The sequence below is a fragment of the Patiria miniata genome, unplaced genomic scaffold (assembly GCF_015706575.1).
Source record: "Patiria miniata isolate m_02_andy unplaced genomic scaffold, ASM1570657v1 HiC_scaffold_3, whole genome shotgun sequence".
NCBI lineage: Eukaryota > Metazoa > Echinodermata > Asteroidea > Valvatida > Asterinidae > Patiria > Patiria miniata.
The window spans coordinates 46,411,938-46,439,084 of NW_024037069.1; the positions used below are offsets into that span (position 1 = coordinate 46,411,938).

General features: G+C 40.2%; 2 protein-coding genes across 2 annotated transcripts; one reads left to right on the top strand and one right to left on the bottom strand.

Moving 5' to 3' along the window:
- Positions 1-1,056: 1,056 nt before the first annotated feature.
- LOC119736865 (beta-1 adrenergic receptor-like) lies at positions 1,057-2,019 on the bottom strand. The gene has a single exon (XM_038210875.1). It carries the CDS (start codon positions 2,017-2,019, stop codon positions 1,057-1,059), a length of 963 nt encoding a protein of 320 aa, XP_038066803.1.
- A 3,573-nt stretch (positions 2,020-5,592) lies between these two features.
- On the top strand, positions 5,593-27,004 carry LOC119736867. Its single transcript, XM_038210876.1, has 6 exons — positions 5,593-6,051; positions 9,870-9,986; positions 10,879-11,014; positions 25,012-25,207; positions 25,816-26,915; positions 26,992-27,004. The coding sequence occupies exons 2-6, from the start codon at positions 9,875-9,877 to the stop codon at positions 27,002-27,004; spliced, it is 1,557 nt and encodes a 518-aa protein (XP_038066804.1). The 5' UTR covers positions 5,593-6,051; positions 9,870-9,874.
- Positions 27,005-27,147: the final 143 nt, after the last annotated feature.

Below are 27,147 nucleotides of genomic sequence, written 5' to 3' on the forward strand. Positions count from 1 at the left end.
TGGCCTAAAGGGAATCATAGAAAAAAAAATAGGGTTGAAAGAGTTTTCACAGTTTGAGAAAAATGAGTTTTTTTCACTGGTTTTTCTTAACTACACGAAAGCAATGGAAAGTCCACACTTGGTATGTAACGTAAACTTGTGTGTGTGTGTTAAAGATATAGTCCATCATTTGTAATTTGTGCATTTTGTTCGTTTGAAGCAACAAAAGTGTTCAAAATCTGAAGGATACTGAAAAACTAACCTGATGAAGTTTCAGCTTCAGCTGTATATTCCGAGAAAAACAGCATCTAGGATCTCAATTTCAAATCAAAAGTTGCTGAATCATGTTTTGAATTGTTTTGAATTGCGCAGCTATACGCGATGTCGCGCACTGATCCGACGAATTATAGCAACCGACGGTGCGTGTGCGTCGTGCCAATGCTTGCGCGCGCTTCGCCGAATAACAAAACGAACTACTAATTATAAGTTTTCCTACGGTGCGTCTTAAGACGCACCATTGGAAAGGCCTTCTTTCGTTGATTATTTCAAATTGACAGCTTGCAAGAAAGAATGATTTCACAGGGATTAGTCCCCTTACTATCTTTCAACCAAGTATGTTTTTCAACAATAATTACGCCAGTTACTTTTCGGATGGCTGCAAATGATGGACTATAGCTTTAATGAACGTCGCCCAACGCATGTCGATGCACATCGGCAAATGACTCGTGACTCCGACTCGAACTTGAAAGTAGCTCGAAACTAGGACTCGACTCAAATGACTCGACTACAATATTGTTAATAGTCAAACGTCGATGCTGAATGTTCTCCATCGAGTTTACATTTACAAAGCGCTCTTACTTTTACTGAATCTCTAGTTGAAAAAAAAAAACCCAAAGTTTGCATCATCACATTAGCCCATCGTTGGTCCCATTAGCCAAAGTTCCAGCTGTTCAGGCAATAATGTTATCAACAAGGATGTGTCGTCCAATGGTCAACCCATATACAGTTTAGATAAGTTTTCGTGCTTTGGTGCCTCCTGCGGTTAAGTAAGAAAAAGTGATACGCGGTTTTTTTCTTTTAGAATCGCCGGCGAAAGCATGACGCTAGCAACTCATGCAGGGCTTGCCGAAGCTCCCTGTTTCTCAGATAGTAAATGACCACATTCAGCCAACTGTTGGTGAAAAAGATCAAGTTTGTAATTAAGTGAAACTTAAAGGACTGCAGTTCTTCAACGATTGAGTAAGTCGCTCTTTGGAGGATTAACGGGGTCCAGCATATGCAGACCGTAATGGTTATGATGAACACCGTGGTAGCCGACTTTGTGCTGACTCTCTGCGGAGCCCTCCGATCACCCCTATCAACATTGATCTGATTCTGGGCGGCGATGCGACGTGCCTGCTGACGGGCAACCTTAAGAATGTACAAGTAGAGGATGACAATTGTTAGAAGGGAGATTGCAAATATGACCACAATGATCCCATTATAAAATTTGTAGGCTGATGACTTGAGAACGCAGGTACGAGGTTCCACCGGAGATATGGCACGTGGTAAAAGGATGCCACATACAATTATGGAGAATGCCAATGCCAGGCTCCACGTGATGGCGACAATTATCTTTGCTTTCTTCAAAGTCATCAGTGTCGGATAGCGCAGCGAGTAGACGATAGCAACAAAGCGATCCACTGTCAGGAGAACAAGCGAAAGGACACCCAGTCCAGCAGGAAGTGGAAATAAAACACCCCAGGCGGTGCACAGGAAAGAACCCAACACCCATTCCCCGTTGAATTCTTGTGTTAGCTGCGGGAGCACCCACAACAGCCCAACGCAGATATCAGACACGGTGAGTGAAGCCATGGACACCTTGGTCGTTTCTTGGATTCCGCTGGCGCGATGAAGCACCACAAGGCATATCGGGTTGAGAGTCAGAATCAAAACGACTGTCAGAGCTGTTAACACGCAGACGAAAACCTCCAACGGGTCCAGTTGAGGTGTTGGCTCGCCATTCAACGATTCGGTTAAATTAACAGACTGTGGAGTCATGTTGGATGGTTCCTCTGTCTTACAACAACATATTTCCCAGAGATTGCACTTTGTCAGTGTTGTCAGTGAATCTCATCGCATAGGTCTACTGGCTTGCACAGGTTTTGTGATTTGCTTTTCACTGCAAATCATATTCACGGCTGCAATTATCGTTGGTTTTCACTGCCTTGGTCTCACAGGCGTAGCCAGTAATTTTAAACAAAGGGGCGAAATCCTGCCAACCATTTCAAACCCCTTTGTGCGTTTAATCATTTAATATTGACGGTAAGTTGTTCATCCGCTGCCATAGCAACAGATGACAGTCGATGAATGAATATTGCGAAAGGTGTTTAAATATTCAACAGTGCTAGTTACATGCAAATTATTACTGTAACGGACAGTCTATGCACACTTTTGTTGTCATTGCTTTCTAGCACTAGTGCTCCGGCGGAGGGGCTCCGGTGGCGCGCACCTGACCTAGTTTTGGGTCTGGCTAGCGCGCGCTCCGGAAATAGGCTCTACAAATAGGTTGGCTAAGTGGGGTTCTTTTGTTCAATTGCGCGGGAAGAACTTGGCTGGATTCCAGGGCTGGGATAAGTTGCTACAATTGTATACATTTGTTCAGACTGTGTGCATGTCTATGCTGGGAATTGATCAGCTGCAGTTCTGGTAGCGGTGCGGCAAGTTGCCCGCAGACTCCGCTTGGCGAAATAAATGAGATCTTCCTTCAGAGTTAGAAATCCCGTCTGTCTGTCCCTTTTTCTTGCGTTTGGCCGGATTTGGCGGACAAGAGCCCAGTAGGATCCCGCTACAAATGGTGGCAGCGGTGGGATATTGACGGGATTTTGGACCGACTGGAAATGACGGAAAGCATAGCCGCAGATTAGATCGTGGACGCCATCAACGATGTCATCATTGACGTTCTGAAGGTGGGAGACTCCTTGGAGCGGCAGATTTGTGGATCAGCCCATTCCTCGGACAGAATTCATCCACAGGCCACTGGAGCAGCGGTAGGTGTGTCGCAGAGGATCAATAAAATGATCGCCGAATTGGAAGCGATGTACAGCTCCGATGATTCTACCAGTGCGGATCAGGATGAAGATGAACGACGAGCAAGCCTGTTCAGCGGTCCGGGGGCAGAAGTTGATGTTAGGCCGGGTTGTCGCGTGAATCGGGAGACCACGAGTAGGGAGGCCGGGGCGAGCGATGATAGCCCTGCTGTTGACGTGGAGCCCCGTCCCGTGATACTGGCGAGCATGGCGGCTGTCCATCGGATCGAGGTTCATGGATGCACCGACTTTTCCTGTCCTGATCCAACTGCTGCGGAGGACTTAAGCTGCACATCGATAGCTCCATCGTTGCTGACATCTCAATCGATGCACACTGATCCACCGTTGTGGACGGCTCCGCTGGTGCATGCCGATCAGCCGGAGCACGCTGAACTCATCGACCGCCGTACTGCCTGGACAGCAACTCAGACCACGGACAATCGACCACAAGACACTGACCTTCATGTTCAGGTGACGGCAACCGAGCCGGAGCGGCACTATCCCCCGGCGAAAGCAGCCCCGCTGGAGCAAGCAACGACATTGACTTTCAGACCGCAGGTGCACGTGAAAGGGACAAGAACGGTAAGCCAGCAGACTGCGGATCCGGCGATCTAGGACGCATCAAAGAAGACGAGGCCGAAGGTACAGGGAGTACCACAGAAGACAGGATACCCGTTGATGCAGGGAGCGTCAAAGGCTGGGAATCCGCCGGTGCAGGGTGCACCACAGAAGACGAGGCCGCCGGAGACGACAACAGTGCGTGGACAGACACCACGGAAGACAACGGGGCCAAAGCAAGGTTGGGGAGTCAACGACCAGATGGCAGGAGTACAGCGATGTGACCTGTGTACTCGGCTGAAGACTCTGAAGCTTGTGAAGTGCACAAAGGACAGAGACTGGAAAGAAGTTCTCTCTTGGATGGACATTGTTTTGTGAAATAGTGAGGTCATAAAGGACAGTTTCCAAGTGAGGTGAACAAGAAAAAAAACTGTAAAAGAATGTGTTGAAATTGTTGTAAGGTAGGCTAGTCGTCACGGTTTGTTGTATCATTGTTTGATTCTGTGCACCAGTCTGGGGACTAGAATCAACGCTGATCAACTTCCATTGAGGACACCCATTGATAAACAAAGTAAAGTGTTTGATTTCTCATGTTGTTTCTAAAATGTTTCCCTTTTGAAGAGGTTGTCATCATGGATTGCTGGATTAATGTTTGATCTGAGTAACCATTTTGGGGACCAGATCAACGTTGCTCCACATCCTTTGAGGACACCAAATGTTGGGTTAAAGAAAAAAAAGTTCATGTAAAATAAGTTGTATAGTTCCCCTATTCAGGAGAATAGGCCCAATTTAAGGAGGGGGTAGTGTAACGAACAGTCTATGCACACTTTTGTTGTCATTGCTTTCTAGCACTAGTGCTCCGGCGGAGGGGCTCCGGCGGCGCGCACCTGACCTGGTTTTGGGTCTGGCTGGCCGCGCGCTCCGGAAATAGGCTGTTTAAATAGGTTGGCTAAGTGGGGTTCTTTTGTTCACTTTCGCGGGTAGGGCTTGGCTTGATTCCAGGGTTGGATAAAGTTGCTACAATTGTAAACATTTGTTCAGACTGTGTGAATGTCTATGCTGGGAATTGATCAGTTGCAGTTCTGGTAGCGGTGCGGCAAGTTGCCCGCAGACTCCGCTTGGCGAAATAAATGAGATCTTCCTTCAGAGTTAGAAATCCCGTCTGTCTGTCCCCTTTTCTTGCGTTTGGCCGGATTTGGCGGACAAGAGCCCAGTAGGATCCCGCTACATTACTGATGCTTTAGTGTCTAATTATGTGCCTCCTTTTCTAGGTTTTCATTTTGTGCAGTTCCAATGTCGCATACTCTCTTAAAAAACCTGATAAAAAACTTTACACTAAATACCTACATTCGTTCAAATCTTATATTGTGAACAATTAAATGAAATAAATTTTAACTGATCTAAAATTATTTTCATATAGTTACAATCATTGTTATTGTTGTAGAACTCGAGTCCAGTACGCGGACTCAAGTCACAATTTCAGTGACTCGGACTCGACTCGAGTCACATCAGCAAAAGCTATGCCATGATTGGGCCTACAGAAAGCAAATTCAATTTCACAAGCCTTTTCGAAAAACATGATAAAAAGCTTTACACTAAAATATCTACATGCGTTCCAATCTTATATTGTTGACAAATACATACAATTTTAGCTGATCTACAATTATTGTCATATAGTTACAATCACTGTTATTGTTGTAGGACTCAAGTCCAAGACTCGGACTCAAGTCACAATTTCAGTGACTCGGACTCGACTGGAGTCACATCACCAAGAGACTCGCTCTTATAGACTCGGACTCGCTGACTCGCGAGTCACGTATTTTGTTACCCCAAAAATATCTTTTAAAAACGTAATTCCCACCACTTTTGGATGGTGTTACATGTACAAATAATTATGTTTCTTATTACACGCGCCCTCTCTGTTTCACGCGACAGCGCATCACTTACATATCGCTATATTATGTATGTGTGTCTGGGTGTGGGTGCGTGTGTAAATACCGGCAATCGTGGACTTTCACTAGGATACACACCTTCAAATTGTGGACGCACTGGGACCGTGGACGTCCACGGTTACTTTTGCTGTATTTTTGGAATATCTTTGGCTAGAAGAGGGCGCTCTATCATTCCCCAACAGTTTTAACGATAGTCCACGTTTTGGCGGTGAAGATCAGGAGTCGGTGCGTGAAAGTATGAACTACATTCAGCTCGTGTGACAAAAAAATGGAACGTACTCGTCCCTAACTGTAGGACGCCCTCAAGCGGTACGTGCGTGGCGCGCTGTACCGATCCGGGCCGCTGCGAGCTCGAGCGCGCCGAGCGCGCAAGTTGGCACCGTGCCATGCCATTTCCCGCGCTTGCAGGATGAAACACGTCCACGATTCGATTGTTCAGATCGCTGGACGCCTGCGATGATTTAACGATTATAGGCAGATAGAAGGCACATCAGGTTTGTAAAAAAAACATTGTATTTTCTATGCAAAAACATTTTTTAGGCCTAGTTTACTCATGGTTTTCTTTTTATCACATCACGTTAATATTTCGACGCTCAGTATAGGCCTACTTGACCTGATCACGCGGCGCGGTCCCGTCACTATCAGTACAGTCACTACATCACCCGCACGTACGTAGGCCTAACAAGTACTGAAGCCAATACTGCACTGCCTAACGTTTAATTAGACTAGTCGAACAAACATGGCTTGGCGTGAATATTGTCCTAACAATGAGCGATTGGACGTTGTCCAAATTTATGTTAGAAATTTGATTTTGGCAGTATTTTGCTTGTATGTTTTGGTTTTTGTTTTGATCATAGTGTTCAGTATTTCGATTGCTTTTGTGCGTTAAAGTATAGCCTGCCCTGCATGCGGCCTAGCTGCATTGTAGCCTAGCCCTAGGCGGCCTACTCGGTTAATTTGGAAAGGTGAGCAAGTTACGGACACAAATTCAGGTAGGACTAGGCCTACTCCGGTCGGGTTCCAAAACTAGATCTAGCGATGTCGCTTAACTGTGCATACATCGCTTAGGCCAAAAAAAAAAATGCTTCTGCTTCCGATTACATGCCTTTCAAAAATAGGGTCGGTCGGTCGGAATTTTTTTTTTTTGGCCATTTTTTTTTTATGCAGATTGAATGGGGTATCCAATTATATGCGAAGTTTTAGCCTGAACTATTTCCGTTGCACTACGAAAGCTATACACGAAATGGCAACAAAAAGTGAATAAAACCTACCTATAATTATTGTCAATATATTTACGTTCGATAATTTAAAACAATAATGGAAAATTCAGGTCGTTCGCACCATATGCACAACGCTAGTCAAGACGCGGGGAGCTGGCCAAAACTCCGAGGTGTGTGATGCGAGCATGTGGGGCGAGCGGCCCGCCATGGGCCGACAGACCTGTTTTCACGGTCGAAAATGTCGGGAAACACGCTAGTCAAGACGCGGGGAGCTAGCCAAAACCCCGAGGTGGGTGATGCGAGCATGTGTGGCGAGCGGCCCGCCATGGGCCGACAGACCTGTTTTCACGGGCAAAAATTTGGGAAACACGCGGCATGTATCACTCCAAATACGAGTAGTGCAATCTCATAATGAACTCTTGAACCCAGAAAATACATACACAGACAAGCTAGATCATTTCTGTGAATTAATTTGCAAAAACGTTCTTTCTCCATCGGTGCTTTCTTGGCATTTTTACGATGTCGAATCCGACCAGTTGACAGTGCACGTGTTTGTAGCCATGCTATCGATCACATAGCCGTGCACAGACTAGTTACCGCAATTTCATCATATCTTCTAAATTGGCGCGGCGGGAACCAGTCATCGCCGCATTGCACTGGGTTTACGCACGTGATTAGACCGTGACATCGAATTGCGAAGTTTAAAATTATATCGCGAAGCGAATTTGTAAAAATAACGAAGGTTTCTTTTGAAAAAATAGCGAATGTAAGTAAGAAAACAAATAAATACAAGCTTTGTTGACTAAAAAAGGGTTGTTGAGAGGTATTTTATGAAGACAAAAAAAGACATTTATTCAATCATTATTATAATTTTTTTCTGGAATTGCAGATAACATTTTTAGGGTCGCAGCCTTAAAATAGGGTCAGTCGGGTAACTGGAAGCAGAAGTATTATTTTTTTGGCCTTAATCAAGCGACGATGGCGCAAGGCCGAATAAAAATAAATGTTTCTCTCGTCCGGTTTTTTTGATAAAAAGGAGGAGAGGGGCCTTTTTTTTTTTTTCAAGATGGCAGCCATTTTAAAATTTCCTGCAACCGTTGGTGTTTCAACTGTTCAAAGACACTTTTAAAATGAAGGACAAGTTGGACAAGAAAACTGAACATATTAGTGTCATTTAGAGTATACTGTCACTGAAACTTCGACTCACATATTTCGCAAGTATTTATTTTCCGATGAATTTCTGGACTTTTTCGGTGTCTTTTTACTGCGTTTTCAAATTTTTTTTTTTTAAATCCAGGCGGCCTCCAAAAAGGAAGCAGGCGGGGATGTGAAACATGTTTTTTTTCACTTTGCTGAACTTACGTGTGCAATACATCATTTTTTAGTTATGTTTTTTTTATAGCTCCGTGAATGAGCTCCACAAGTTCAGCCGGCAAAAAAATGCAACGTGAAAAAAATGGAGTGTTACTTTTATGTACATGTTCATATTGAATGTCTTCATTGATCTATTGCATTGGCGGATCCCGGGGGTGCTAGGGGGGCGTGCGCACACCCCCCCCCCCCCCCCCCCCCGGCAGTGAACGAAATTTTGTAAAATAAGGTCATTTTGGTCATTTTTCATTCGAATGAGCTGTTGCGCCCCCCCCCGGCAAACAACCTCAGCCCCCCGGCAAATAACCTCTCTGGATCCGCCACTGTATTGGATATAAACTTTAAAAATAATGAATTGCAGCTGCCACGGTAGATTTTCGATCTCATCGCACAGGTCTCTGGTACTCCACACCTCGTACATGCAAAATGATTGGAGCCCGTTGAGTACCCAGACTCGGCACTAATGGGTACTCGGCGGGCTCCTATCATTTTGCGCGTACCGGTGCTTGGGGTACGGTGCCAGGGACCTGTGCGATTAGATCGAAAATCTGCCACGGCAGCCGCGATTCCCGTTGCGATGAATCGCACATTTTTCGAGATATTTTTAAAAACTTTCCCTACTATAAAGTTTTTTTTTTTTTCCACTAGATTGACGAATACATTCAAAATGAACATTTATGTACATAAAGTAAGTTTAGCAAACGCTCAAATTTTTTTTGTGTTAACGTTTTTTGCCAGCTGAGCTCGTGCGCGGAGCTTTAAAAAAACATAACTAAAAAATGACGTCTATTGTACACGTCAACGTCGCTTGATATGGCTGTGTAGGATCTTTGGTTGTGTGTGCTGCCATGCTGCATTGTAAATGTCATCAACATAAGCTAGGCCTAGGCCCAAGCTAAGACCTACTTAGCGATTCATGTCGATTATAATGTGACGGTCGGGGTAGCCAAGGTATAATGTAAAATTGACATGCCCATTTGCCGCAGATATGGCTCCTGTCCTGTCATGCTGTTCTGGACCTCGTGCGCAGGGGACTATTTTTTTTGCAATGTTTTTTTTATAATTTTTTACTCAAAATAATGACTTGGACCAGAAAGTAATACGTTAATGATAATTTCAGAGACTTTTCAGAAGACAAATTATACATGTAGGACAAATTGAAAGAAAACTGCAAAATTTGTTTGACGTTTGGATCAATTGGCCGATTTCGCTTCAGTACTGCCTATTTATGTGCATATATTCAATTTTATCACTAAAAGATCAAATTATTTATAAGCAGCAAAATTTCCGTTGATCTTCTCCTGTTGGTTATTTTATATGTGTTGTGCAAAATGTAGGCTAACTCCATGCACACCCATCTCGATCACTGTGAATGCATTTCATACTGTACTTTCGTATGAAGAACTTTGTACATGAAACCCTATTGACAAATTTGTGACAAACTAGTTTATTGTTACTTGTTCGTTGTGACCAGAGTTTGTAGTACTGCACATCATCATCATTTTATTTCCTCTGAGTCTGCTGATGATATGTGTTTTGCCGTTGCTTCACTCTCAAAATTTGCAGAACAACGCTCATTTCTGATGAATTTGAACATCAATGATTTTTTTATTGCCAAATGACATGTTGTGCATATTGCAAGCAAAAATAAAACATGGAGCATGTTTGTTTGTGTAATCTTTTGGTATTTTCTTTAATGTAGTACTTCTTTGCTTTGTCAGAGAAAATGAATTGCAGAAAAACAAGGAGAATATCGCCTCAACAACATGCTGAGAAATGGTGCAATAATGGCAGTGATCAAGTAGGCTTCGAGAGGAGGTACATCAATGACTGTGTTGGTAAGTAGAACATGTGATTGAAGACAGTTATAAAAACCAATAAATGGCTATACTCACTCACGTTTGACTGATATAATGTACTGATATGACTGATATAATGTACGTAGTAAAATTGACCGATACTGTATTACTAAACGATAGTGTTATACATATTTACGCATTCTGGTTAGTAATACAATGTATGTATCAGTCAATTTGTGTGACAGTTGGTTACTAAATTTAAAGTTGTAACAACATCGGGATTCCATCATGACCGTGGGATGCACCTTTGATTTCTCAAATGAAGTTTATCAGGGGTCCTGAAATTTACTGATCTAGCAAAATTAACCAGGCATTTTTTAAGGATTTTGGCAAGCAAAAGGCAAATAACCTTTGTGTAATAAAGCCTAATTCCTAAATCCATTTGAGTTTGAAGGGTCCACACAGGGGTCCTCTTGTAACATACTATAGTCCATGTAGGCCAACAAACGTGTATTGTAGGTACTGTGTTGTTTTGGTCATTAATTCCATGCCAAAATCATCTGCATTTAAAAATAAATTGTCATAAGATAACAGGGATTCTTTTAAAAATGTATAACTATAAGTTTTATACTTAACACAAAGATAAAACACAAGAGAAACTGACTAGGTAATCATCTTGCATACATTTCAAAGAATTAACAAAGAAAGACTGGCAGGGGCAGGATTCGAACCTGTGACCTCCGGAATACTGTACAGACGCTTTACCGACTGAGCTATACTCAAAATTGAATGAAGTCTCTTGGCAATCAACTTGGCAAAACAAAGAGGGAAAAAAAATGTGGGTCCAATTCTTATCAACTCGCACATGTGTGTATACTTTTTATGAGTGACCAATTGTGGTGTTTGACCTTTATTTCTTGTTGGTATACAGGTTATGGTCTTTTCACCACTAAGCATTTCAGCAAGGGGGACTTCCTGCTGGAGTATAGAGGGAAATTGGGCAAGGGAAATTGCAACAACGATAACGATTACACTTTCTTTTTCAACCACCAGGGTGTTGAGTACAGGTTAGTTATATTTTTTTTATTTACATTCCAGAATTGCCAAATTTTACTTAAAATAAATGATAATGCTCCTACATGTAGCAAGGAACTTATACAAAGACAAAAGAAGGCAAGAGTGTTGTAGTCAAGACCTGTCACAAGACCGGCACGCCAGGCGCCTGGCCTGGTCCTTGCATTCCTTTGCATGTCGGTGCAGGCAATTGCGTGCCAATTATGCAGGCTATAAGCACAAGGGTCCGAATGCCACTAATTGCCACTATTAGCGCCGACAATAGAAATTCGCTGGCTGGCCAAACCAGACAAAGAGGTTGTGATGAAAAGATTAGAGTTTCAATAGAAAGAAGTATGTGCATTTGGTGCCACAGTGTGTCAATGTCCTGATTAATTAGTCTCTGGGAGGGTACATGACTTTAATAATGTACCGATACACTTGTTGTTTTTTTCTTTACGAGTTTTTATTATAATTTTTTTGTTCATGTGGCTTTCTCTGCTACTGCTAATATAAAGACGGCTTCATTTACTTCTTTTTACTCACCGTCCCAAACGTGCCAGAAAGTGCTAGTATATTATTCAAGTTCTTTGCATAAAATAGCCGGTCCGTCGCATCACTCATAACAGTAATCTTATCTAAGGACATTATTCCGCCAAAAAGAAAGTTGAGCTGATCAGTTGAATTTTCTAACGCAACCAATCTACCTGATCAAATTCTAGGTTTCATAGTAACATTAGCTCCTCGAAAGATGATAAATTTTGGGTTTATGAGGAAACTCCTGTTTTTGTTAATACATGTAATAAATGGGGCCTGCTGCAACTAAATAATAAAATTGTTAATTAATGGGGCCTGCTGTACATGTCCTCTATTGCATAGTCCATGTACAAGACACATTCCAAAACATTTTAAATACTAAAATTGTTAATAAATTGGGCCTGCTGTACATGTCCTCTATTGCATAGTCCATGTACAAGACACATTCCAAAACATTTTAAATACTAAAATTGTTAATAAATGGGGCCTGCTGTACATGTCCTCTATTGCATAGTCCATGTACAAGACACATTCCAAAACATTTTAAATACTAAAATTGTTAATAAATGAGGCCTGCTGTACATGTCCTCTATTGCATAGTCCATGTACAAGACACATTCCAAAACATTTTAAATACTAAAATTGTTAATAAATGAGGCCTGCTGTACATGTCCTCTATTGCATAGTCCATGTACAAGACACATTCCAAAACATTTTAAATACTAAAATTGTTAATAAATGGGGCCTGCTGTACATGTCCTCTATTGCATAGTCCATGTACAAGACACTGTCCAAAGCATTTTAAATACTAAAATTGTTAATAAATGGGGCCTGCTGTACATGTCCTCTATTGCATAGTCCATGTACAAGACACTTTCCAAAGCATTTTAAATACTAAAATTGTTAATAAATGGGGCCTGCTGTACATGACCTCTATTGCATAGTCCATACATGTACATGTACAAGACACATTCCAAAACATTTTAAATACTAAAATTGTTAATAAATGGGGCCTGCTGTACATGTCCTCTATTGCATAGTCCATCATGTACATGTACAAGACACATTCCAAAACATTTTAAATACTAAAATTATTAATAAATGGGGCCTGCTGTACATGTCCTCTATTGCATAGTCCATCCAAGACACATTCCAAAACATTTAAAATTGTTAATAAATGGGCCTGCTGTACATGTCCTCTATTGCATAGTCTATGTACAAGACACATTCCAAAGCATTTAAAATTGTTAATACATTGGGCCTGCTGTACATGTCCTCTATTGCATAGTCCATGTACAAGACACATTACAAAACATTTAAAATTGTTAATAAATGAGGCCTGCTGTACATGTCCTCTATTGCTTAGTCCATGTACAAGACACATTCCAAAACATTTAAAATTGTTAATAAATGGGGCCTGCTATACATGTCCTCTATTGCATAGTCCATGTACAAGACACATTACAAAACATTGAAAATTGTTAATAAATGAGGCCTGCTGTACATGTCCTCTATTGCATCGTCTATGTACAAGACACATTCCAAAGCATTTAAAATTGTTAATACATGGGGCCTGCTGTACATGTCCTCTATTGCATAGTCCATGTACAAGACACATTGCAAAACATTTAAAATTGTTAATACATGGGGCCTGCTGTACATGTCCTCTATTGCATAGTCCATGTACAAGACACATTACAAAACATTTAAAATTGTTAATAATGAGGCCTGCTGTACATGTCCTCTATTGCATAGTCCATGTACAAGACACATTCCAAAGCATTTAAAATTGTTAATAAATGGGGCCTGCTATACATGTCCTCTATTGCATAGTCCATGTACAAGACACATTACAAAACATTGAAAATTGTTAATAAATGGGGCCTGCTGTACATGTCCTCTATTGCATAGTCTATGTACAAGACACATTCCAAAGCATTTAAAATTGTTAATACATGGGGCCTGCTGTACATGTCCTTCTATTGCATAGTCCATGTACAAGACACATTACAAAACATTTAAAATTGTTAATAAATGAGGCCTGCTGTACATGTCCTCTATTGCTTAGTCCATGTACAAGACACATTCCAAAACATTTAAAATTGTTAATAAATGGGGCCTGCTATACATGTCCTCTATTGCATAGTCCATGTACAAGACACATTACAAAACATTGAAAATTGTTAATAAATGAGGCCTGCTGTACATGTCCTCTATTGCATAGTCCATGTTCAATACACTTTTCAAAACATTTTAAATACTAAAATTGTTTTTAATTGGGGCTTGCTGTACATGTCCTCTATTGCATAGTCCATGTACAAGAAACCTTCCAAAACATTTTAAATACTAAACTTATTAATAAGGCCAAAAAATAAATAGTTCAGCTTCTTAATTTGCTTATTTTTTCTGCAAACCAATCTACCTGATCAACTTCTAGGTTTCATAGTAGAATTAGATCCTCGAAAGTTGATAAAATTTGGGTTGATGAGGAAGCTCCTGTTTTTGTTAATACATGTAATAAATGAGGTCTGCTGCAAATGGGCAATTCCACCGTTACGGACGTTACATTCAGAGGCGACTAGAAACTTTGACAAACCAAAATAACATATTTGGGGTCAAAGCAAATTTTATTCACTCAGCACATTTCAGACTTAGGCCCAAATGTACAACATGGTATGGTGAACTAAGAGGTAACCTGATTAATTAATTAGACATAATCGTTGCTATGAGTGTTACGGACGTTACGTTTTCGGACATGGCTTTTCAAATTTGGAATGTATTGGTGAAACTCTGTGAAGTTTCTTGCCAAAGCCCTTTGAAATAACTATGCACTAGCAGTTGTAACTTCACTCTTTACAAACATGGATGACCACTTAGAAAAATCCACTGTGATGTTGGAGAAACGGACGTTATGCATGTGAAAACGAGATGCTCCGCAAGATTACCAGTCATGTTTTTTTTAGCTGTAAATATCTTTTTCATCCTTTTTATGGTGTACCACCATCACCACATGGAAACCAATTCTTGTAAGAAAATGTCAGTGATTGCTTACTTAATGATAATCTTTCTTCAGAGAGTAGCACATTTCAAATTAACATTGACCATGTATCCTGTAGTATTTGCAATGCAGCAATAAGAGTGTCCTCAATCTGAAACAATTCAGGTCACCGTCATTTCACTTTTAGGGTATACCTACCGGTACATGTACATGTACATTAAATCAATTCATGTGCCAATTTGAAAACATTTCAATACATTTTACAATTTGCATTTTACAATTTGCGGGAGAAATGTTTGAATGTATTTCAATAAAAGATCAGTTGCTAATGTATGTGACCCCTTCCCCCCCCCCCATTTCTTCAATTAGAGCTCCCTCATTTAAAAAGTACAAGTATGGCGTATTTGCATGTGCATACTGCACTCTGGAGGTTCAGCCAAATTATGCTTCCATTATAACAGCCTGTAAGAATTGTGAACAAACACATTTAGAAACATTGTGAAAATCTTCCAAATTTTCTCTTTCCTAAAAATACCTAGAAAATTATATCCCCCCCCCCCCCCCCCCCCCCCCCCCCCCCCCCCCCCCCCCCCCCCCGCCGTGTTTTGGGCCAATTTTAAGGCGGATTTCTGGCTGGGGCCATTTTGGGGTTTACCCAAATCAGGGAAAACATCTACAATTGTTCTGTCTTTCACATAAATGTCAATATTAGTAGTCAGAGATTACACTAAAATTGAAATAAAAAACAGTTAATGCAAAGGTCCAAGATTAGGGGCCTTTAAAATTTGAAAAAATACATGTGACGCATCATGACGGATCATTTTTGACAACCCCCCCCCCCCTAAAATTAAGGAGTGAGGCATGATGGGCATTATTTTCCTATATTCATGCTCTACTACAGTAGTTGTACCCATGTATTCAAATTCAGCTTCCAAATCAATTTCAATCTCAAGATATGGGTCCTTAAAGTCAGTGATTTATTCTATGGGCCAGTCAGTTTCCCCTTTTTGTTGTTGCAAAGTTCATTGAACTTTGTGCTACCGTAACACCACAACAGAAAGCAATTTGAATTTTTGCTTTCGATTATCATGTATGGAACAGCTAACAGAACCTTACCACCAAGTTTGAACAAAATCTGTGACATATGGTGCCATGGCCCGTTGAATTGGCACGGAATGACCCAGTGAGCCCTGTATGCACACCATCAATTACAGGAATGTCCAAGAGTACTTGACGAAGGAGTCGAAAAGCCAAGCGGTTGTATAGCATCACTCCTGATTTAAAAGCAATTTTTATCTGAGAATTATGAGTTACTTGGGTTTTTATAAGCTGAGAAATACGGTAACTGTTGTTTGTATCATGTTATAAATTTAGTGAAATGGCGAAACAAAGCTATTGACACTTTAGTTCAGATAAAAACTTCTGAAAAAACTATTAATCAAAATTCACTTACTTTGCATGTGTGCTTGTCAGTTTCAAACTTCAGCTGTACATATATGTACATGTACATGTACATGTAAGTGGCATGCCTGAGATATGGCTCTTATACATGTACATGTAATTATAACATTCAAGCCAGGAGGCAGAACATTGTTACAAATGACCTAGATTACTTGCACATATAGGGTCATTTCATATTTTAAAAGAGGGGTGTGAATAAGGTGCATAATAGAGGGTGCTTGAAAGGTTCATTTGTATGCAGTATTTAATGTGTAACGTCCGTAACGTAACATCCGTAACAAAATTTTGTAACATCGGTAACGCTCGTTAGGCCAAAAAAATAATACTTCTGCTTCCGGTTACCCGACCGACCCTATTTTTAGGCTGCGACCCTAAAATTTTTATTGGCAATTCAAAAAAAATAAAAAATAATAATGATTGAATAAATAAAAATAAAAGCTTGTTGCCTAGCTTTTCTGTCTTCACAAAATACCTCTCAACAACCCATTTGCTTCAAAAAATGCCTGTATTTATTTGTTTTCTTACTTACATTCTCTATTTTTTTTTCAAAAGAAACCAAATTCGCTTTGCGATCTGTCATACCTCGCAATTCGATGTCACGGTGACTATTATCACGTGCGTAAACCTTGATCAATGCAGTGACGACTGCATAGCTGCCAACTAGTACGATTTTTTCGTAATTATATTACGAATTGTTTGTTAAATTACGAAAATACGATTTGCCACTAAAACATTACGAATTTCCCATTTTCGAAAAAAAAAAAATGTAAAGTATCGTTTTTGACCGAAAACTTCTGGCGAAATGTCACGATTATGGATGGACTGGTGACAAGTCTAATAAGAATGCAGTCAAGCACCTGATAGACATCAATACAGTGTGCGCAGTGGAGTACTTGAGGACCAGACTAAAAATATTTTTCAATGGTGTGTCATCTGTGTGCATCTCGTGGACATGGTGGATGTGTGGTTGAGTGTACTGTATACGTGTGAGTACTTTTCAGTGACGATCGTGAGCATATTTATTCGCTTATTGCCGGGATGAGACCCATCAGTGCGAGATTTTAATGAGTATGGTTGGAATAATTGGTAATAGAATTTGAGTTTGTCACAACGGACAGAAAAGATAAATCAGCATGCGTTTACAAGGTATGTTGGCGGGATATTTCTATTGCATACGGTGGCCATAGATCATTGTGTGTAAAAACATATACGAACTCGAGACTCAACATCGAAAGCATGCATCTCCAAAAAAATATGCGCACATGTTATTGATGTTATTATTTATTTGACTTCAACAAACAAATACAGACAATTAAAACAAAATTAATTTTTTTTTTTTAAATTATCTTTCGGCCTACAGTACATTATTATTCACAACAAGAAGGGTAAGCTAGCACATGTATGTGTACATGTCCTGTTCTCGATGTTGGTAAAGCCTTCGATAAAACGAGAAGTTGAAAATGACCGCGCAGGTTGATTACTACATGTAATTGGGATTTTGAAATGTTGGCAGCTATGCGACTGGTTCCCGCCGCGCCGTACAGGGGCCAATTTAGAAGACATGATGAAAGTGCGGTAACCAGTCTGTCATGGCTATGGGATTCGTCGGATTCGGAACTGGTCGGATTCGATCGTAAAAATGCCAAGAAAACACCGATGGAGAAAGTTCAACATTTTTGCAGGTTAATTCACAGAATTGATCTATCTTGTCTGTATATGTATTTTCCGTGTTCAAGAGTTCATTTTGAGATCGCACTCGTTACTCGTATTTGGAGTGATACATGCAGCGTGTTTCCCGAAATTTTCGACCCTAAAACGAGGTCTGTCGGCCGCGGGCCACAAATGCACAGTGCATCACACACTTCGGAGTTTTGGCCAGCTTCCCGTCTTGACTAGCGTTCTGCATATGATGCGAATGTCCTGAATTTTCCATTATTTTTTAAGAATTATCAGAGTAAATATATTGACAATAATTAAGGTAGGTTTTATTCACTTTTTGTGGCCACTTTTTGTGTATTATAGCTTTCGTAGTGCAATGGAAATAGTCATTACTGGACCAAGCCCAGTCCAATGTGGCTTTCACGAACCCGGGATTCCCGGGTTCGTATTCATGAGCCCCCTACTAAGATAATGACTACTTAATCAGTTGACGACCATAAATATGTTCGCACATACTAATAAAACAGGTGGGAGTGCAGTGGTTTTGTCCTTGATAAACAGTCAGGCTATCCCCAGTGTATGTGCATCTGTTGTCTAGAGCCAGCCTGCCTCCCATCAGAATTGAGTGACGAGTGACGAGCCAGTTAAGTGCTGGAAAGCTACCTACATCTAAGAAAGCCACATTAGACTGGGTTTGGTCCAGTAATGTAAGGCTTCGCATATATAATTGAATACCCAATTCAATCTGCATAAAAAAAATTGGCCCCCCCCCCCCCAAAAAAAAAACCCGACCAACCGACCCTATTTTTGAAATGTACATGTATGTAATCGGAAGCAGAACTATTTTTTTTCGGCCTTAGCCTAGATCTAATTATTGGAATTTCAAGTTTCACACTGCACAAGGTAACCCTTCAGAAACTAAGCTTTAAATTTGTGGTTTGGAAAAAATCACTTCATTAGATATGACTGTAGAGGTAAAATATGCTCAAAACGTTACGGACGTTACACGTTGCCGCGGAAATAAAACCTTAAATATGATTATTCATAGTGTACTAATGCAAATACAAATCAGATTTTTGTCCTAATGTTTTGGAGAAGGTTCCCTTATATAATAAATTCCAAAGATGTTTTCATCTTTGGTAAGCTATTAAATGTTAAAATTTTTAAAAAAAAATTTGGAAAATTTAACAAGTTACCATGGATACATATTCAAACGTTGAAAAAAAAATGAAAACCAACAAATCCAGGCAATATTAGTGCATATTCATAAGGTTTAGGTATCCCCCTCACCTGCAAAAGTGAAACAATTCGAATAAGTTCCATTTAAAATGTTGAGGGTCATGTCAACTGTGGCATGGAATTGCCCAAATACTAAAATTGTTAATTAATGGGGCCTGCTGTACATGTCCTCTATTGCATAGTCCATGTACAAGACACATTCCAAAACATTTTAAATACTAAAATTGTTAATTAATGGGGCCTGCTGTACATGTCCTCTATTGCATAGTCCATGTACAAGACACATTCCAAAACATTTTAAATACTAAAATTGTTAATAAATGAGGCCTGCTGTATATGTCCTCTATTGCATAGTCCATGTACAAGACACATTCCAAAACATTTTCAATACTAAAATTGTTAATAAATGGGGCCTGCTGTACATGTCCTCTATTGCATAGTCCATGTACAAGACACATTCCAAAGCATTTTAAATACTAACATTGTTAATAAATGCGGCCTGCTATTGCATTGCATAGTCCATGTACAAGACACTTTCCAAAGCATTTTAAATACTAACATTGTTAATAAATGGGGCCTTGTCCTCTAGTGCATTGGACTATGCAATAGAGGACATGTACAGCAGGCCCCAATTATTAACAATTTTAGTATTTAAAATTTTTGGAATGTGTCTTGTACATGGACTATGCAATAGAGGACATGTACTGGCAGTCCAAAACATTTTAAATACTAAAACAGTTAATTAATGGGGCCTGCTGTACATGTCCTCTATTGCATAGTCCATGTACAAGACACTGTCCAAAACATTTTATAGACTAAAATTGTTAATAAATGGTGCCTGCTGTATAGTGTTGGGCGGTTCCACATTTTTTGGAACCGGCGAGTCTGGTTCCATGAAAAGACTCGATCCCGAGTCGGAACCGGTTCCAAAACTTATAAAGAAAAACAAAGGGATGACATTCTTCCGACGTCTGACTTTTGCGATTTTGAAGAATAAAAACGAATTCTAAATCTCACGAACTCACGTTTGTTTTTCCAACATCTGATATTTCTGACTTAAGTTATTTTTGCTTCGTAATAAATTGTGCTTCTCCTTACTTTTTCGTTTCCTGTTTCACGTCTTTTCTTTCAATCTCTGCCTGTGCACGGTTAGCCTTTAGTCAAGGCGCATTACGTGAATCTCCCATTTGAGCTAGACCCGAGTTTGCCTATGACAAACTCGGGTCGTACCTACCGATTTCAGAATCAGCAGCTTTCAACGCGATCTCTCTTATCTGATCAAGAGTTAACGAGCCGTGAACAGGTGGTGTATGGTGCCTCTGCCTGTGAGCTTACTGACAAAAAATATCTACCAAAGTCTACTAGGTTCTTGTTTATAATGTAAAGTATTTGGAAAAGTGTGAAAAGTTATTATGTGAGCAACTTTGAATCATAAAAATCGATCAAATATATCTCGAGATATCAAATAAGAAACAGTCCGCGACTTCAGCCATGCTCTTCAAGGTTTCCGTTATTTGACACCACCAGCTCATGGTCACTGGCCCTGGGGAAGTGGGTGCCAGGGTAAGTGTTTATCTTATAATTACTTTACTGATAACAGCTGATAAGAGTCACAGTGAAATCGGTAGGTAGTTCAGGGGTTTTGGCAAATGGGAGTTTCACGTAATAGCGCGCGTGGCTACCCGACGCGTGACGCAACCTGGTTGCTTACGAGAAAAACAAAAAACACCTGTGGTGCGACTATGCGAGTGGCGGAGCCACGTGCCAGAGGGCGACAGAATCTGCACAGACAGTCTGGGCGTCGCACGTACTGCAGTCGAGTATGAAGTACACTTATTGGTCTAAAGCCTTATACAAGACATGTACGTCATACAAATCAGCCAATCCAAATATTTCTTACGCTGATCCAGCGTTTCCCCTGCCCATTCAATCGTCACGAGGCGGCCTGCCTCACGACTTTTTGAGGCCGCCTCGGGTTTTTTTGGCCAATATCGCCGCCTGACGGGTACGAAAAAGGAATAAAAAAAAAAATTATAGGCAAATCTGTGCACTTTATGTGTGTGTCTTGGTATTTCACCTTCGTATTCTCCGGACTAATTGTTAGTGTTCTTTGAGATCGTCATTTGTACCGTGAACGAAGACGATACACGTCCAATTCTCGAGCTAGTATGGAGCCTTTTCAACGTCCGTGTGTATATAACTAGTCGAGTCTGGGTGCATGTCGACTCAAGATTTTCGACTGAGTGACGAAGTGAAAATAATCCCATTTATGGATACATTGCACAATCCTAATGCGCAGATCCTCCATGCTTAACAAGGCAGATAGTCCCAGAATGCTGGGCGCGTTCCGGCTGATTCGCAGTGAGTTCCTCATGTGCAATTGGGCACGTGGTGCGACAATCTTGGTTGCACAGCACGCGTGCGTACATTATGTATGACCTGGTACCCTCCTCAGCCTGCCGAGCAATCGGTGAATGCAATTTTTTTGTTTTCCGAAGGCTACAAAACGGTACCATGTAACGGTTTTCCAATCAAAAATCCTCAAAATACATGCGTAGAAAGTCTATGAAATGGAGTTTATTCGGAAGCTTGGACTTTTAGGAGAACACGAAAGTTGATTTTTTGTCAAAAATAATGCCGGCCCGTTCCGGCAGCCGATTTTATCCGCATGTCGCAACGGCGATTACGCGTACACGTGCATGTTTCGTGTTGCTGCATTGTGTGTACCGTGAATGGAACTGAATTTTTTACCCGTGTGTTATGGCGGGCTGTGTGGTCGCATTGCGGTGTGAACCCAGAGTCAGACATGTCGGACAATCGTGCGGCGCGGTGTTAGTGTTACGAGGGAACAATTATAACTTTTTTGTAACAGTGATAATAAGCTGATTCAAAATTTAAAATATTGTTTATTTTATAAGGATTCTTATGATGTTAAACATTTTGATAGATTTGAAAAATTTAGAGGTGTTTTAACTAATATTTTGACCCTAAAAATTTCAGAATGTTTTCATTGAAATTTTTATTTTAAGTCTGAAGCTACACGTATTATTCATTGGTATAATGCCCAAACTCACGTTATTCCGCCGGATTTTGCTAAAAATGAACGAACACCGAGCTCGTACGTACCAGAAAGATCGTGCGTGTACAGCAGCTGTATACTGTACGTACACAATCTGCATATCGCATAGAGCTGCATGAAAACACGTGGACCCGTACATACGAGAGAGTGCAGCAATGACTGGTTCCCGCTGCGCTGCACACTAAGGCCCAAAGAAGGCGTAATGGAAATGTGGTAATCAGTCAATGCAATAATCGCGCACGGTGCAATGCGCACTGCTGTATGTACTTTTTGCAGTATCAGTGTTTTGCATGCAGGCCAGCCGGACGGAATAGACATCGTAAAAATGCCAAGAAAACATCGATTTAGAAAGACGATCTTTGCAAGTTTATTCACAGAACTTGATCTCTCTTATTTCCCGTGTTCATGAATTTATTTCGAGGAAGTACTACTGGTATGCATACATGTATAAAGTGAAACGATGCAGCGTGTTTTACTAAAATCCTATACCGTAAAACAAGGCTCATTGCCGGCCCACCACAGTGCATCACAAAAGCTCGTAGTGCGAAGTTTAGACGTTGTTTGCTGGATTCTCGTCGTGACTATAACATTGTGCATATGGCATACTTGACCTGCATTTTCCATTATTTTTGAGATTATCAACGGCACAATTATTTTCGATAATACTTAAGGCAAGTTTTTGTCATTTTGAGGCCCTTTTTTGTATAGCTTTCGTAGTGCAATGGAAATAGTTCAGGCTGAAAATTTTCATATAATTTTAACAAATCTGAAAGCAAATATTCAGTTGCTTTATGTGCCGTTTATTAACTCCATTTCCAAGTATAATTAAGTGATGAACCAACTGACAACTGTATTTAAAAAAATGAAAACATAAGCAGTAAAACCTTTTATTAATCTCCATTTAGGCCTAGTTAGTTTTTAAAAATAAATTCTTACAGTTACAAAAACCAAAGAAGTAACGCCACTTTAGCATGTTATTAAGCAAAAACTATAATGCAGCCCCCTGAAGAAATCCTGATATTCAAAATATTAAAAACAATGTTGACCCGTCGTTTCACCGCTGTTTATCCGTGAATTTTAAGGAGAGCGATTTGCTCTCCTCAAAGATTTGAGGGGAGCAATTTATACATGTAGCTCTAATGGATTTCCTTTAAATGAAGGACTGATTCCAAAACATTTTAAATACTGAAATTGTTAATTGATGGGGCCTGCTGTACATGTCCTCTATTGCATAGTCCATGTACAATGCACATTCAGTGCGTGAAATTACAGTCGGACATCGGACATTTTCCGACCACTTTCTTGGTTTGTCCGACCAAATGCAGATGTACTCGGACAAAATGTCAGAGCGATGTATGAATATATTCTTTGTGGAGTTGTCTTTTAAAGAAGTATGAAATATACGCTTGCACACAAAATTCTCTTGCTGTTTATTTTCAGTAATCCGGTCTGAATTACTCTAGCTGAGCTTATTTTTACGCAATAGATGCAATGCAAAACATAGATCCAAAACATTTTAAATTCTAAAATTGTTAATAAATGGGGCCTGCTGTACATGTCCTCTATTGCATAGTCCATGTACAAGACACATTCCAAAACATTTTAAATACTAAAATTGTTAATAATTGGGCCTGCTGTACATGTCCTCTATTGCATAGTCCATGTACAAGACACATTCCAAAACATTTTAAATACTAAAATTGTTAATAAATGGGGCCTGCTGTACATGTCCTCTATTGCATAGTCCATGTACAAGACACATTCCAAAACATTTTAAATACTAAAATTGTTAATAAATGGGGCCTGCTGTACATGTCCTCTATTGCATAGTCCATGTACAAGACACATTCCAAAACATTTTAAATACTAAAATTGTTAATAAATGGGGCCTGCTGTACATGTCCTCTATTGCATAGTCCATGTACAAGACACATTCCAAAACATTTTAAATACTAAAATTGTTAATAATTGGGCCTGCTGTACTTGTCCTCTATTGCATTGCATGTACAAGACACATTCCAAAACATTTTAAATACTAAAATTGTTAATAATTGGGCCTGCTGTACTTGTCCTCTATTGCATTGCATGTACAAGACACATTTTAAATACTGTATGCCTGCTGTACATGTCCTCTATTTCACAGTTCGTGTACGTGTACCGCTAATACATATTCAAACATTTCACATATCCTATAATGTTAGAATGTGTTATGTTCCAGTGGTTTTATTTGCGTATTTACATTGACTATGGTGCGGATGACTTGAATGCTCCATTAATAATTAAAACAAAAACTTTTACCTTATATATTTTACATTGAGCAATTATATTTTAAGCTCTTTTGATGTTCATTCTCGAAAAACTTTCTGGTGCTAATGGAACTAACCCAGACCCAAAGTAAAACACATACATGTATGATTCTTTGCTCCTGTTCCACCATACAATCATCACACAAAATGACGATAATTTTTTTTTAGATGTACTGACCCTATTTTTAAAAAGGCATGTAAAAGGAAGCAAATTTCCCTTGGCCTTGCTTCTTAATTTGAAACTTAGTTTTAGTCCATACTTTTCCAGTTCAAAAATAATCAATCTCATTTGAATTTTAAGGAAAAATCCAGTTACTTGTAAAGACCACCGTATTTGTTACAGCTACCGGTACATGTGTAATCACTATTGGCAATCACTTAAATAACGGACAACTGCACATCCTGTATTTTTGGTCAAACGTTTTATTTTCTGTTTAAAAAAAAGAGAAAAAAAATCAAAACTACTAAGCTGACTTCTACATGTACTTGGAAAACGGGTATTGGGAATGCATCAGCTACCATTAGAAAGCAAATTAATTAGCCATGATAGTATCCATGTTCTTTAAGGCTTTTTATGCGGCCCTGGATCGCGGCAGTGAGACTTCGTGTTGTGCACAAAAAATCTGGACTCCAACGTTGCACTCCCACTTTTAAATTTTACACTCCCACTTTCTCAAATCCTGGCTAAAACACTGTTATGAACATCATGATTTGCACTACTGTTTTTTACAGCATTGATGCAATGAGTCCCACTTCATGTATGGCACGGTGGATCAACGATGCGAAAGACACACCCAACTGTGTGATGAAGAAACTAGTTTTCAAAAGCTGTGATGAACCACACCTGTGTCTGTTTGCCTTGTTCGATTTGGAAGTTGGCTCAGAGCTGCGATACAATTATGGCATAGACAATCTACCCTGGCGACAGGTAAGAAAAAGAGCTATACATGTATATAAAGCAACCATGTATACCCAGGGCCCCTGTGGCCTGGAAAAATCTTGAGAATGACATGGATTTTTTTTTCATTTCAAGGACCATAAATAAAAAATTGTATGGTCCTCATATGGCTTTATTTCATACCTTGCAAAATGTTCTTGAAAATTGTATTGGACAAAAACTAATCTTGAGTTTCCAATAACCCGACTGTGACTGCAACAAATTGGCCATTAGTAGAGTTGGTAAAAAATGTCTTTTCAATAATGAAAGTAAATGGGAAAAAAAGAAATAAAACATTAATTTATATATAAAATCAGCTGAAATTGCTGCATGTATATTGTGTAACAAAATTCAACAGATTGTAATCACTAGTGGCAAGTTAGTGGTTGAAACAAAAATCATGTTGGACTGAAAGCAAACAAAACAATTGAGAAAGTCAATGTCTTTTCTGTCAATTTAAAAATACTTAAATTTATGTCAAAAATGCTTATAACACTTCCATCGTCTGTTTGCTCGTTTGCTCTATTTGCTTATTTACTGATTTACTTTTTTGAGGGTAGGGGCGTTAATAATAACTTGTTCTTTGTATCTAATTTTAGACCAAATGGAAGCAAGATCACAGCGACAATGACTGTCCATGCCAGTTGTATTCACCATCGTTTCATGATGAGCCACAGCAATCACGCATCAGTGCTGGTCATGCAGCACAAATGCCTTCCAAGTTGTCTATAGCTGAGCCACACCAATCACACATAGTTTGTGGTGGTCCACATTGTCTTAAGAAAGATGTCCAGGCAGCAGACCAAATGCCTTCCAAGTCTCTTGATGAGCCACAGCAATCACACATAGTTGTTGGTCCTCATTGTCTTGAGCAAGATGTCCAGTCAGCAGACAATATGCCTTCCAATTCCTCTCTAGGTCAGCCACAGCAATCACACATAGTTGGTGGCCCTCATTCTCTTGAGCAAGATGTCCAGTCAGCAGACCATATGCCTTCCAATTCCTCTCTTGGTGAGCCACAGCAAACACACATAGTTGGTGGCCCTCAATATCTTGAGAAAGATGTCCAGTTAGCAGACCAAACTCCTTTGAAGTCCTCTCTTGATGAGCCACAGAAATCACACACAGTTAGGGGTCGTCATCGTCTTGAGATAGATATCCAGTCAGCAGACCAAATGCTTTCCAATTCCTCTCTTGATGAGCCACAGCAATCACAGATAGTCAGTGACCCTCAATGTCTTGAGAAAGATGTCCAGTCAGCAGACCAAATGCATTCCAATTCCTCCCTTGGTGAGCTACAGCAATCACACATAGTTGTTGGTCCTCATTGTCTTGAGCAAGATGTCCAGTCAGCAGACCAAATGCCTTCCAATTCCTCTGTTGGTGAGCCACAGCAATCACACATAGTTGTTGGTCCTCATTGTCTTGAGCAAGATGTCCAGTCAACAGACCAAATTCCTTCCAATTCCTCTCTTGGTGAGCTACAGCAATCACACCTAGTTGTTGGCCCTCAATGTCTTGAGAAAGATGTCCAGTCAGCAGACCAAACGCCGTTGAAGTCCTGTCTTGATGAGCAACAGAAATCACACATAGTCGGGGGTCGTCATCGTCTTGAGAGAGATGGCCAGTCAGCAGACCAAATGCTTTCCAATTCCTCTCTTGATGAGCCACAGCAATCACACATAGTTAACGTTGGTGGCCCTCAATGTCTGGAGAAAGGTTTCAAGTCATCAGCAGACCAAATGCCTTCCAATTCCTCTCTTGGTGAGCCACAGCAATCACACATAGTTGGTGACCCTCTATATCTTGAGAAAGATGTCCAGTCAGCAGACCAAATACATTCCAATTCCTCTGTTGGTGAGCCACAGCAATCACACATAGTTGTTGGTCCTCATTGTCTTGAGCAAGATGTCCAGTCAGCAGACCAAATG